This window comes from Dendropsophus ebraccatus, chromosome 9 (assembly GCF_027789765.1).
Source record: "Dendropsophus ebraccatus isolate aDenEbr1 chromosome 9, aDenEbr1.pat, whole genome shotgun sequence".
In the NCBI taxonomy this organism is placed as follows: Eukaryota; Metazoa; Chordata; class Amphibia; order Anura; family Hylidae; genus Dendropsophus; species Dendropsophus ebraccatus.
In genome coordinates this window covers 1,283,853-1,297,826 of record NC_091462.1, presented here as the reverse complement: position 1 = coordinate 1,297,826, position 13,974 = coordinate 1,283,853, and the positions used below count along the sequence as shown (strand labels likewise).

Below are 13,974 nucleotides of genomic sequence, written 5' to 3'. Positions count from 1 at the left end.
CTTGCTCTGTGCCCCCCTGTACCTTCCTCTGTTTTCCCCTGTGCCTTCCTCTGTGTTCCCCTGTGCCTTCCTCTGTGTTCCCCTGTATCTTTCTCTGTGCCCCCTGTACCTTCCTCTGTGCCCCCTGTACCTTCCTCTGTGCCCCCCTGTGCCTTCCTCTGTGTTCCCCTGTGCCCCCCTGTACCTTCCTCTGTGCCCCCCTATACCTTCCTCTGTGCCCCCCTGTACCTTCCTCTGTGCCCCCCTGTACCTTCCTCTGTGCCCCCCTGTACCTTCCTCTGTGCCCCCCTGTACCTTCCTCTGTGCCCCCCTGTACCTTCCTCTGTGTTTCCCTGTATCTTCCTCTGTGCCCCCCTGTGCCTTCCTCTGTGTTCCCTTGTGCCCCCCTGTACCTTCCTCTGTGCCCCCCTATACCTTCCTCTGTGCCCCCCTGTACTTTCCTCTGTGCTCCCCTGTACCTTCCTCTGTGCCCCCCTGTACCTTCCTCTGTGCTCCCCTGTACCTTCCTCTGTGCCCCCCTGTGCCTTCCTCTGTGCCCCCCTGTATCTTCCTCTGTGCCCCCCTGTATCTTCCTCTGTGCCCCCGGCTACTATAATGATGGGATTTGTTTTCGCCTTCAGCTACCATTTGCCCTGCTCCCGATCCTGACATTCACCAGTCTCCGCCCCCTGATGCGTGACTTCACCAATGGCGTGTGAGTAATACCGTGCAGTAACGGAGGCCTGACAGTGACGCTGCCACCTGCTGCCCATTATCCACTGCAGTCACGCTATCAGCACTTCACTGAAATGGAGTCACACTATCAGCACTAGGAATTGCAGTGCTCCTATATACCATGTGTTACGGTAATAGCCAGGACTAGTTAGTTCCAGGCTTCAGAATGTACCAGGAAGATCATAGGGTGACACCTACATGTGAGACTAACTAAAGAATGTCAACTGTTAACCCCTTCAGGTTTATTCACCCACTGTTAACCCCTTCAGATCCACAACTGTTCAATTCCCCCACTGTTAACCTCTTCACATCCACTACAATCTAATTCATCCACTGCTAACCCCTTTAGATCCACAACACTTCAATTCATCCACTTTTAACCCCTACACATCCACCACAGTTTAATTCATATACTGTTAACCCCTTCAGCTCCAGGAATATTTTATTTTTTTCTAACTATATGTAATTTTTAACACCTGAAAACCAGGCTCATTTTAATTTATTTCTCTTATTTGTCTTAGATATAGAAAAATCATTTTTACTGTAGGAATTTGGAGTAATGTGATGGTAAAGTGTCTATTTGGGGCTATATGTCGCCTATTTGAAGTCCAATAAAATCACGAAATCAAATTGTTATCCAATCACTTTACCATATCCTAGAAGAGCGCTTACCCTCCTACAGGTTCTGTGATTTTCAGACATTTTTACTGTAGGGATTCGGAGTAATGTGATGGTAAAGTGTCTATTTGGGGCTATATGTCGCACATTTTGAAGTCCAATAAAATTACGAAATCAAATTGTTGTCCAATCACTTTACCATATCCTAGAAGAGCGCTTACTCTCGTACAGGTTCTTTGATTTTCAGACATTGTTACTGTAGGGATTTGGAGTAATGTGATAGTAAAGTGTGTATATGGGGCTATATGTCGCACACTTTGAAGTCCAATAAAATCACAAAATCAAATTGTTATCCAATCTCGCTACCATATCCTAGAAGAGCGCTTACTCTCATACAGGTTCTGTGATGTTCAGACATTGTTACTGTACGGATTTGGAGTAATGTGATGGTAAAGTGTCTATTTGGGGCTATATGTCGCACTATTTGAAGTCCAATAAAATTACGAAATAAAATTGTTGTCCAATCTTGTTACCATATCCTAGAAGAGCGCTTACTCTCGTACAGATTCTGTGATTTTCAGACATTGTTACTGTACGGATTTGGAGTAATGTGATGGTAAAATGTCTATTTGGGGCTATACACCTGATAATTTGAAGTCCAATAAAATTACGAAAACAAATAGTTCTCCATATTGTTCTTGTTGTTGGACACTCTTGGTAGACGACTTCCAATCCCAGGAGGGACCAGTTTCATGGCTGATGGAAGATAACCATTAAGAGACTTTTTTCAGGACTGTTCTTCTATTCTAGTTTAATAAGTCTATGTTCCTTTTAAGTTTAGGTTAGGGACTGGCAGGAGAATGACGACCCTTGACGTGGGTTGCGAGCTTACGATATTTCTTGCCTATTTTTTTCTTCTAGTTTTCAACGGTAAAAGATTTCTACTAATACCTGATTGAAGATTGGACATCGAGCCATCAAGGAGCCCCACTAGACTAAAGCTGCTTTCACATGCTGCAGATTTTAGGCAGATTTTCTACAGCAGATTGTCTGTTGCCAAACCAAAGTCAACCTGAAGTTTCAAATCTGCTGTAGAAAATCTGCATCAAATCCGCAGTGTGTGAAAGCACCCTTACTATTCTGCAAGTCTTCCCAAGTGCATTATAGGGCCATGCAGCTGCCACTGACTGACAGCTACTTACCGCCCTAGCGGTCTTGTCTCTGCCACCTAATAAAGAGTGCTGAGGGGCCTGTGTGAGCTGCTGGCGCCTGCTGATGCCCGTCCCCGTGCCGACCTCTATGCTTTTATAGAAGAAGTCTGGCTAAAACATTTTTGTATTGTTATTGTATTGTCACCCAAAAGTTATACAAATCCCCGATATACACCTATTACGGGAAATGCTTAGGAAGCGCTTTTTTCTCTGCACTTACTACTGCATCAAGACTTCACTTCCTGGATAACATGGTGATGTCACTTCCTGGATAATATGGTGATGTCACTTCCTGGATAACATGGTTATGTCACTTCCTGGATAACATGGTGATGTCACGACCCGACTCCCAGAGCTGTGCGGGTTGTGGCTGCCGGAGAGGATGATGGCAGGGGGATGCTCAGTGTTCCTCCAGTGCCCTGTATCCCTCAGTGTCCCCCTGCCATCATCCTCTCCGGCAGCCACAGCCCACACAGCTCTGGGAATCGGGTCATGACATAACCATGTTATCCAGGAAGTGACATCACCATGTTATCCAGGAAGTGACATCACCATGTTATTCAGGAAGTGACATCATCATGTTATTCAGGAAGTGAAGCATTGATGCAGTAGTAAGTGCAGAGAAAAAAGCGCTTCCTAAGCATTTCCCGTAATAGGTGTATATTGGGGATTTGTATAACTTTTGGGTGACAATACAATAACAATACAAAAATGTTTTAGCCAGACTTCTTCTATAAAAGCATAGAAGTCGGCACGGGGGAGGGGCATCAGCAGGCGCCAGCAGCTCACACAGGCCCCTCAGCACTCTTTATTAGGTGGCAGAGACAAGACCGCTAGGGTGGTAAGGAGCTGTCAGTCAGTGGCAGCTGCATGGCCCTATAATGCACTGGGGAAGACTTGCAGAATAGTAAGGGTGCTTTCACACACTGCGGATTTGATGCAGATTTTCTACAGAAGATTTGAAACTTCAGGTTGACTTTGGTTTGGCAACAGACAATCTGCTGCAGAAAATCTGCCTAAAATCTGCAGCATGTGAAAGCAGCTTTAGTCTAGTGGGGCTCCTTGATGGCTCGATGTCCAATCTTCAATGAGGTATTAGTAGATATCTTTTACCGTTGAAAACTAGAAGAAAAAAAATAGGCAAGAAATATCATAAGCTCGCAAGCCACATCAAGGGTCCTCATTCTCCTGCGAGTCCCTAACCTAAACTTAAAAGGAACATAGACTTATTAAACTAGACTAGAAGAACAGTCCTGAAAAAAGTCTCTTAATGGTTATCCTCCATCAGCCATGAAGCTGGTCCCTCCTGGGATTGGAAGTCGTCTACCAAGAGTGTCCAACAACAAGAACAAGATGGAGAACTATTGGATTTCGTAATTTTATTGGACTTCAAATTATCAGGTGTATAGCCCCAAATAGACACTTTACCATCACATTACTCCGAATCCCTACAGTAAAAATGTCTGAAAATCACAGAACCTGTAACAGAGTAAGCGCTCTTCTAGGATATGGTAACGAGATTGGATAACAATTTGATTTCGTGATTTTATTGGACTTCAAATAGTGGGACATATAACCCCAAATAGAAACTTTACCATCACATTACTCCAAATCCCTACAGTAAAAATGTCTGAAAATCACAGAACCAGTACGATAGTAAGCGCTCTTCTAGGATATGGTAGCGAGATTGGATAACAATTTGATTTCGTGATTTTATTGGACATCAAAATGTGCGACATATAGCCCCAAATAGACACTTTACCATCACATTACTCCAAATCCGTACAGTAAAAATGTCTGAAAATCACAGAACCTGTACAAGAGTAAGCGCTCTTCTAGGATATGGTAAAGTGATTGGACAACAATTTGTTTTCGTGAGTTTTTGGACTTCAAATAGTGCGACATATAGCCCCAAATAGACACTTTACCATCACATTACTCCAAATCCCTACAGTAACAATGGTTCCTCTATGTCTAAGACAAATAAGAGAAATAAATTACAATGAGCCTGGTTTTCAGGTGTTAAAAATTACATATAGTTAGAAAAAAATAAAATATTCCTGGAGCTGAAGGGGTTAACAGTATATGAATTAAACTGTGGTGGATGTGTAGGGGTTAAAAGTGGATGAATTGAAGTGTTGTGGATCTAAAGGGGTTAACAGTGGATGAATTAGATTGTAGTGGATGTGAAGAGGTTAACAGTGGGGTAATTGAACAGTTGTGGATCTGAGGGGTTAACAGTGGGTGAATGGACCTGAAGGGGTTAACAGTTGGCATTCTTTAGTTAGTCTCACATGTAGGTGTCACCCTATGATCTTCCTGGCACATTCTGAAGCCTGGAACTAACTAGTCCTGGCTATTACCGTAATATATGGTATATAGGAGCACTGCAATTCCTAGTGCTGATAGTGTGACTCCATTTCAGTGAAGTGCTGATAGCGTGACTGCAGTCATTATCCGTGCTGTATGTGACTGTCCCCGCGGTATGGCGTCCTTATGGGTCTGGACTTTGTGTCTCTGCAGAATCAGTAAAGTCGTCTCCATTCTCCTCATCGTTCTGGTCATCGCCATCAATCTGTACCTGGTGGTGGAGTTCCTCCCGCAGCTGGACGGGGTGGCGCTCTACGTGCTGGCCGGCGGGGTCCTCACCTTATACGGAGCCTTCTGCTTGTACCTGGTAAGTATATGGCGGCTCCTCCCCCTGCACAGGGCTCCTTTGGGAGGGCTCCTCCCCCTGCACAGGGCTCCTATGGGTGGCTCCTCCCCCTGCACAGGGCTCCTATGGGCGGCTCCTCCCCCTGCACAGGGCTCCTATGGGCGGCTCCTCCCCCTGCACAGGGCTCCTATGGGTGGCTCCTCCCCCTGCACAGGGCTCCTATGGGCGGCTCCTCCCCCTGCACAGGGCTCCTATGGGTGGCTCCTCCCCCTGCACAGGGCTCCTATGGGTGGCTCCTCCCCCTGCACAGGGCTCCTATGGGCGGCTCCTCCCCCTGCACAGGGCTCCTATGGGACGGTTTAACCCTTGACCATGTGATCAGAGGGCGGACTCTGTAAGACATATAGTGAGAAGCAAATCGTAACCCGCTGTGGTCACATGATCTCAGAGAGGGCCCCCCCTTTCATTCTATATGTGTATAGTGTAAAGGGGTCCTCTGCCTATCGCTCTGCATTATCTTATATCCTTATGGTCCCAGTTCCACTGTATACAATCAGGGACCAGAGTGTACTCACCCTTCACAGTGTAGACAATGCTCTGTGAGCTCCAGACTGATACATTGTACATAGCTAGTCCTGCTCCCAGCTGTATACAGTGTAGACAATGCTCTGTGAGCTCCAGACTGATACACTGTGCATAGCTAGTCCTGCTCTGTATCCAGTGTAGACAATGCTCTGTGAGCTCCAGACTGATACACTGTGCATAGCTAGTCCTGCTCTGTATCCAGTGTAGACAATGCTCTGTGAGCTCCGGACTGATACATTGTACATAGCTAGTCCTGCTCTCTGTATCCAGTGTAGACAATGCTCTGTGAGCTCCAGACTGATACATTGTACATAGCTAGTCCTGCTCTCTGTATCCAGTGTAGACAATGCTCTGTGAGCTCCAGACTGATACATTGTACATAGCTAGTCCTGCTCTGTATCCAGTGTAGACAATGCTCTGTGAGCTCCAGACTGATACATTGCACATAGCTAGTCCTGCTCTGTATCCAGTGTAGACAATGCTCTGTGAGCTCCAGACTGATACATTGTACATAGCTAGTCCTGCTCTCTGTATCCAGTGTAGACAATGCTCTGTGAGCTCCGGACTGATACATTGTACATAGCTAGTCCTGCTCTCAGCTGTATCCAGTATAGACAATGCTCTGTGAGCTCCGGACTGATACATTGTACATAGCTAGTCCTGCTCTCAGCTGTATCCAGTGTAGACAATGCTCTGTGAGCTCCAGACTGATACATTGCACATAGCTAGTCCTGCTCTGTATCCAGTGTAGACAATGCTCTGTGAGCTCATCACAGCACTGTCAGTTTGATCAGTGTATCAGTGTGTGGTGCAGCTTGTTCTGCTCACAGAGCATTGCCTGGTATCTCATGATAGGAACGAGTGGTGGAGCTCAGCATAGAGCAGAGCTTCTCATACAGTGAGGCGCCCCCTAGTGGTTGGTGAGGTCCAGCTGGGGAGGCAGTTTTCACAAAGTTAGGCTGCACTCACACATTCTGGGCAGTTGTCCGTGCTCACGGATCCGTGTGCACGGACAATTCTACAGTCCATTGCTTTCTATTGGGCTCTTCAGATGTTCGGTGATCCGTTCCGTTAGGACGTGTCATTACTCGGAATGGATTCCCCATAGAAATCAATGAGATCCCTGTTTTTCACAGATGTGATGTAATCAATGTCATTTAAAATGGTTTAACACAGATCCGTGAAAAAAACGGACACGGATGAAAAACGGACTGTTTTGCACGGATCACGGAGGTAGCTGCCGGACCACAATCACGGAGCGGGAAAATCACTGAATGTGTGAATGCAGCCTAACTCTGATCTGCACAATCCTCCAAGTCTCCATTTTAGTAACATTATTCATTTATTCTGTACTTTATTAGTGTATAGAGCTCGGAGGATGGGTGAGAGGCGGCCGAGCGTTACTCAGCTTATAGATGGACCTCCACCACAGATAGTCAGGCCCCGGCATCCTCCTGGTCAGTCTGGTGAGGCCCGGCGCCCTCCTGGTCAGTCTGGTGAGGCCCAGCATCCTCCTGGTCAGTCTGGTGAGGCCCAGCATCCTCCTGGTCAGTCTGGTGAGGCCCGGCATGCTCCTGGTCAGTCTGGTGAGGCCCGGCATCCTCCTGGTCAGTGTGGTGAGGCCCGGCATCCTCCTGGTCAGTGTGGTGAGGCCCAGCATCCTCCTGGTCAGTCTGGTGAGGCCCAGCATCCTCCTGGTCAGTCTGGTGAGGCCCGGGCATCCTCCTGGTCAGTGTGGTGAGGCCCAGGCATCCTCCTGGTCAGTGTGGTGAGGCCCAGGCATGCTCCTGGTCAGTCTGGTGAGGCCCAGCATCCTCCTGGTCAGTCTGGTGAGGCCCAGGCATCCTCTTGGTCAGTCTGGTGAGGCCCGGCATCCTCCTGGTCAGTGTGGTGAGGCCCGGCATCCTCCTGGTCAGTGTGGTGAGGCCCGGCGCCCTCCTGGTCAGTGTGGTGAGGCCCGGCGCCCTCCTGGTCAGTGTGGTGAGGCCCGGCGCCCTCCTGGTCAGTGTGGTGAGGCCCGGCATTCTCCTGGTCAGTCTGGTGAGACCCCGGCATTCTCCTGGTCAGTCTGGTGAGACCCCGGCCTCCTCCTGGTCAGTCTGGTGAGGCCCGGCATCCTCCTGGTCAGTCTGGTGAGGCCCGGTATCCTCTGGGTCAGTGTAGTGAGGCCCGGCATCCTCCTGGTCAGTGTGGTGAGGCCCAGGCATCCTCTTGGTCAGTCTGGTGAGGCCCAGCATCCTCCTGGTCAGTCTGGTGAGGCCCAGCATCCTCTTGGTCAGTCTGGTGAGGCCCAGCATCCTCTTGGTCAGTCTGGTGAGGCCCAGGCATCCTCTTGGTCAGTCTGGTGAGGCCCAGCATCCTCTTGGTCAGTCTGGTGAGGCCCAGGCGCCCTCTTGGTCAGTCTGGGGAGGCCCGGCATCCTCTTGGTCAGTGTGGTGAGGCCCCGGTATCCTCTTGGACAGTCTGGTGAGGCCCAGGCGCCCTCTTGGTCAGTCTGGTGAGGCCCAGGCGCCCTCTTGGTCAGTCTGGTGAGGCCCCGGTATCCTCTTGGACAGTCTGGTGAGGCCCAGGCATCCTCTTGGTCAGTCTGGTGAGGCCCAGGCATCCTCTTGGTCAGTCTGGTGAGGCCCCGGTATCCTCTTGGTCAGTCTGGTGAGGCCCCAGCATCCTCTTGGTCAGTCTGGTGAGGCCCAGGCCCCCTCTTGGTAAGTCTGGTGAGGCCTAGGCATCCTCTTGGTCAGTCTGGTGAGGCCCAGGCATCCTCTTGGTCAGTCTGGTGAGGCCCCGGTATCCTCTTGGACAGTCTGGTGAGGCCCCAGCATCCTCTTGGTCAGTCTGGTGAGGCCCCGGCATCCTCTTGGTCAGTCTGGTGAGGCCCCGGTATCCTCTTGGACAGTCTGGTGAGGCCCCAGCATCCTCTTGGTCAGTCTGGTGAGGCCCTGGCATCCTCTTGGTCAGTCTGGTGAGGCCCAGGCAGCCTCTTGGTCAGTCTGGTGAGGCCCAGCATCCTCTTGGTCAGTCTGGTGAGGCCCTGGCATCCTCTTGGTCAGTCTGGTGAGGCCCTGGCATCCTCTTGGTCAGTCTGGTGAGGCCCCGGTATCCTCTTGGTCAGTCTGGTGGGGCCCAGCATCCTCTTGGTCAGTCTGGTGAGGCTCAGGCCCCCTCTTGGTCAGTCTGGTGAGGCCCCGGCTCCCTCTTGGTCAGTCTGGTGAGGCCCAGGCTCCCTCTTGGTCAGTCTGGTGAGGCCCAGGCATCCTCTTGGTCAGTCTGGTGAGGCCCCAGCATCCTCTTGGTCAGTCTGGTGAGGCCCAGGCATCCTCTTGGTCAGTGTGGTGAGGCCCGGCATTCTCCTGGTCAGTCTGGTGAGACCCCGGCATTCTCCTGGTCAGTCTGGTGAGACCCCGGCCTCCTCCTGGTCAGTCTGGTGAGGCCCGGCATCCTCCTGGTCAGTCTGGTGAGGCCCGGTATCCTCTGGGTCAGTGTAGTGAGGCCCGGCATCCTCTTGGTCAGTCTGGTGAGGCCCAGCATCCTCCTGGTCAGTCTGGTGAGGCCCAGCATCCTCTTGGTCAGTCTGGTGAGGCCCAGCATCCTCTTGGTCAGTCTGGTGAGGCCCAGGCATCCTCTTGGTCAGTCTGGGGAGGCCCGGCATCCTCTTGGTCAGTCTGGGGAGGCCCGGCATCCTCTTGGTCAGTGTGGTGAGGCCCCGGTATCCTCTTGGACAGTCTGGTGAGGCCCAGGCGCCCTCTTGGTCAGTCTGGTGAGGCCCAGGCGCCCTCTTGGTCAGTCTGGTGAGGCCCCGGTATCCTCTTGGACAGTCTGGTGAGGCCCAGGCATCCTCTTGGTCAGTCTGGTGAGGCCCAGGCATCCTCTTGGTCAGTCTGGTGAGGCCCCGGTATCCTCTTGGTCAGTCTGGTGAGGCCCCAGCATCCTCTTGGTCAGTCTGGTGAGGCCCAGGCCCCCTCTTGGTAAGTCTGGTGAGGCCTAGGCATCCTCTTGGTCAGTCTGGTGAGGCCCAGGCATCCTCTTGGTCAGTCTGGTGAGGCCCCGGTATCCTCTTGGACAGTCTGGTGAGGCCCAGCATCCTCTTGGTCAGTCTGGTGAGGCCCAGCATCCTCTTGGTCAGTCTGGTGAGGCCCCGGCATCCTCTTGGTCAGTCTGGTGAGGCCCCGGTATCCTCTTGGACAGTCTGGTGAGGCCCCAGCATCCTCTTGGTCAGTCTGGTGAGGCCCCGGCATCCTCTTGGTCAGTCTGGTGAGGCCCAGGCAGCCTCTTGGTCAGTCTGGTGAGGCCCAGCATCCTCTTGGTCAGTCTGGTGAGGCCCTGGCATCCTCTTGGTCAGTCTGGTGAGGCCCTGGCATCCTCTTGGTCAGTCTGGTGAGGCCCCGGTATCCTCTTGGTCAGTCTGGTGGGGCCCAGCATCCTCTTGGTCAGTCTGGTGAGGCTCAGGCCCCCTCTTGGTCAGTCTGGTGAGGCCCCGGCTCCCTCTTGGTCAGTCTGGTGAGGCCCAGGCTCCCTCTTGGTCAGTCTGGTGAGGCCCAGGCATCCTCTTGGTCAGTCTGGTGAGGCCCCAGCATCCTCTTGGTCAGTCTGGTGAGGCCCAGGCATCCTCTTGGTCAGTCTGGGGAGGCCCGGCATCCTCTTGGTCAGTGTGGTGAGGCCCCGGTATCCTCTTGGACAGTCTGGTGAGGCCCAGGCGCCCTCTTGGTCAGTCTGGTGAGGCCCAGGCGCCCTCTTGGTCAGTCTGGTGAGGCCCCGGTATCCTCTTGGACAGTCTGGTGAGGCCCAGGCATCCTCTTGGTCAGTCTGGTGAGGCCCAGGCATCCTCTTGGTCAGTCTGGTGAGGCCCCGGTATCCTCTTGGTCAGTCTGGTGAGGCCCCCGCATCCTCTTGGTCAGTCTGGTGAGGCCCAGGCCCCCTCTTGGTAAGTCTGGTGAGGCCTAGGCATCCTCTTGGTCAGTCTGGTGAGGCCCAGGCATCCTCTTGGTCAGTCTGGTGAGGCCCCGGTATCCTCTTGGACAGTCTGGTGAGGCCCCAGCATCCTCTTGGTCAGTCTGGTGAGGCCCCGGCATCCTCTTGGTCAGTCTGGTGAGGCCCAGGCATCCTCTTGGTCAGTCTGGTGAGGCCCCGGTATCCTCTTGGACAGTCTGGTGAGGCCCCAGCATCCTCTTGGTCAGTCTGGTGAGGCCCCGGCATCCTCTTGGTCAGTCTGGTGAGGCCCCGGTATCCTCTTGGACAGTCTGGTGAGGCCCCAGCATCCTCTTGGTCAGTCTGGTGAGGCCCTGGCATCCTCTTGGTCAGTCTGGTGAGGCCCAGGCATCCTCTTGGTCAGTCTGGTGAGGCCCCGGTATCCTCTTGGTCAGTCTGGTGAGGCCCTGGCATCCTCTTGGTCAGTCTGGTGAGGCCCCGGTATCCTCTTGGTCAGTCTGGTGAGGCCCTGGCATCCTCTTGGTCAGTCTGGTGAGGCCCAGGCATCCTCTTGGTCAGTCTGGTGAGGCCCCGGTATCCTCTTGGTCAGTCTGGTGAGGCCCAGGCCCCCTCTTGGTCAGTCTGGTGAGGCCCAGGCATCCTCTTGGTCAGTCTGGTGAGGCCCAGGCAGCCTCTTGGTCAGTCTGGTGAGGCCCAGCATCCTCTTGGTCAGTCTGGTGAGGCCCCGGCATCCTCTTGGTCAGTCTGGTGAGGCCCTGGCATCCTCTTGGTCAGTCTGGTGAGGCCCCGGTATCCTCTTGGTCAGTCTGGTGGGGCCCAGCATCCTCTTGGTCAGTCTGGTGAGGCTCAGGCCCCCTCTTGGTCAGTCTGGTGAGGCCCCGGCTCCCTCTTGGTCAGTCTGGTGAGGCCCAGGCTCCCTCTTGGTCAGTCTGGTGAGGCCCAGGCATCCTCTTGGTCAGTCTGGTGAGGCCCCAGCATCCTCTTGGTCAGTCTGGTGAGGCCCCGGTATCCTCTGGGTCAGTCTGGTGAGGCCCCGGTATCCTCTTGGTCAGTCTGGTGAGGCCCCAGCATCCTCTTGGACAGTCTGGTGAGGCCCAGGCGCCCTCTTGGTCAGTCTGGTGAGGCCCCGGTATCCTCTTGGTCAGTCTGGTGAGGCCCAGCATCCTCCTGGTCAGTCTGGTGAGGCCCGGCATCCTCTTGGTCAGTCTGGTGAGGCCCCGGTATCCTCTTGGTCAGTCTGGTGAGGCCCCGGTATCCTCTTGGACAGTCTGGTGAGGCCCAGGCGCCCTCTTGGTCAGTCTGGTGAGGCCCCGGTATCCTCTTGGACAGTCTGGTGAGGCCCAGGCGCCCTCTTGGTCAGTCTGGTGAGGCCCCGGTATCCTCTTGGTCAGTCTGGTGAGGCCCAGCATCCTCCTGGTCAGTCTGGTGAGGCCCGGCATCCTCTTGGTCAGTCTGGTGAGGCCCCGGTATCCTCTTGGTCAGTCTGGTGAGGCCCCAGCATCCTCTTGGTCAGTCTGGTGAGGCCCAGGCATCCTCTTGGTCAGTCTGGTGAGGCCCAGGCTCCCTCTTGGTCAGTCTGGTGAGGCCCCGGCATCCTCTTGGTCAGTCTGGTGAGGCCCAGGCTCCCTCTTGGTCAGTCTGGTGAGGCCCGGCATCCTCTTGGTCAGTCTGGTGAGGCCCCGGTATCCTCTTGGTCAGTCTGGTGAGGCCCCAGCATCCTCTTGGTCAGTCTGGTGAGGCCCAGGCATCCTCTTGGTCAGTCTGGTGAGGCCCAGGCTCCCTCTTGGTCAGTCTGGTGAGGCCCCGGTATCCTCCTGGTCAGTCTGGTGAGGCCCAGGCATCCTCTTGGTCAGTCTGGTGAGGCCCGGCATCCTCCTGGTCAGTCTGGTGAGGCCCGGCATCCTCTTGGTCAGTGTGGTGAGGCCCATAATGTATGTGTAATGGACAGATGTGTAATGTATGTATAATGTGTGTGATGTATGTATAATGTATGTATCACACATCTGTCCATTACACATACATTACACATACATCACACACATACATTATACATACATTACACATCTGTCCATTACACATACATTACACATACATCACACATGTTACTGTTACCCTCCTTGGAGGATTCGGTCAGATCGTTTTTTCTCATGACGTCTTTGTGGTTCCAGGTCTGGACCTGCTGTCTCGCCCATGGAGCTCGGTTATTGTGCAGCGGGGAGCACGACCGCTTCTTGTACGGATTACCAGAGGAGGGCGGCCCCCTGGGAACGCCGCAGTGACATCACCGCTCTGGTCCTGGTGACGCCATCTCATGGAGAACACGGGAAGTGCAGCACGTCAGGGGGCCGATCAGACTAATAACTTGTGGAGCCCCCGACACCATCCGCATGTCATGTGACTGACTGCTGCCCCATCCTCCACCCTCTGCCGCCCCATCCTCTGCTGCCCCATCCTCCACCCTCTGCCGCCCCATCCTCTGCTGCCCCATCCTCCACCCTCTGCCGCCCCATCCTCTGCTGCCCCATCCTCTGCCGCCCCATCCTCTGCTGCCCCATCCTCCACCCTCTGCCGCCCCATCCTCTGCTGCCCCATCCTCTGCTGCCCCATCCTCTGCTGCCCCATCCTCCACCCTCTGCCGCCCCATCCTCTGCTGCCCCATCCTCCACCCTCTGCCGCCCCATCCTCTGCTGCCCCATCCTCCACCCTCTGCCGCCCCATCCTCTGCTGCCCCATCCTCCACCCTCTGCCGCCCCATCCTCTGCCGCCCCATCCTCTGCCGCCCCATCCTCTGCCGCCCCATCCTCTGCCGCCCCATCCTCCACCCTCTGCCGCCCCATCCTCTGCCGCCCCATCCTCTGCCGCCCCATCCTCTGCCGCCCCATCCTCTGCTGCCCCATCCTCCACCCTCTGCCGCCCCATCCTCTGCTGCCCCATCCTCCACCCTCTGCCGCCCCATCCTCTGCTGCCCCATCCTCCACCCTCTGCCGCCCCATCCTCTGCTGCCCCATCCTCCACCCTCTGCCGCCCCATCCTCTGCTGCCCCATCCTCCACCCTCTGCTGCCCCATCCTCTGCTGCCCCATCCTCTGCTGCCCCATCCTCCACCCTCTGCTGCCCCATCCTCCACCCTCTGCCGCCCCATCCTCTGCTGCCCCATCCTCTGCCGCCCCATCCTCTGCTGCCCCATCCTCCACCCTCTGCCGCCCCATCCTCTGCCGCCCCATCCTCTGCCGCCCCATCCTCTGCTGCCCCATCCTCCACCCTC

General features: G+C 54.2%; 1 protein-coding gene across 1 annotated transcript in view; it reads left to right on the top strand.

Moving 5' to 3' along the window:
* SLC11A1 (solute carrier family 11 member 1) overlaps positions 1–13,205 on the top strand; it is a 161,746-nt gene extending 148,541 nt beyond the window's left edge. The window contains exons 13-15 of the mRNA XM_069984794.1: positions 621–694; positions 5,067–5,220; positions 12,879–13,205. Of these exons, the coding sequence (XP_069840895.1) occupies positions 621–694; positions 5,067–5,220; positions 12,879–12,989 (339 nt within the window). The 3' untranslated portion in view covers positions 12,990–13,205. The remainder of the gene's footprint in view (positions 1–620; positions 695–5,066; positions 5,221–12,878) is intronic.
* Positions 13,206–13,974: the final 769 nt, after the last annotated feature.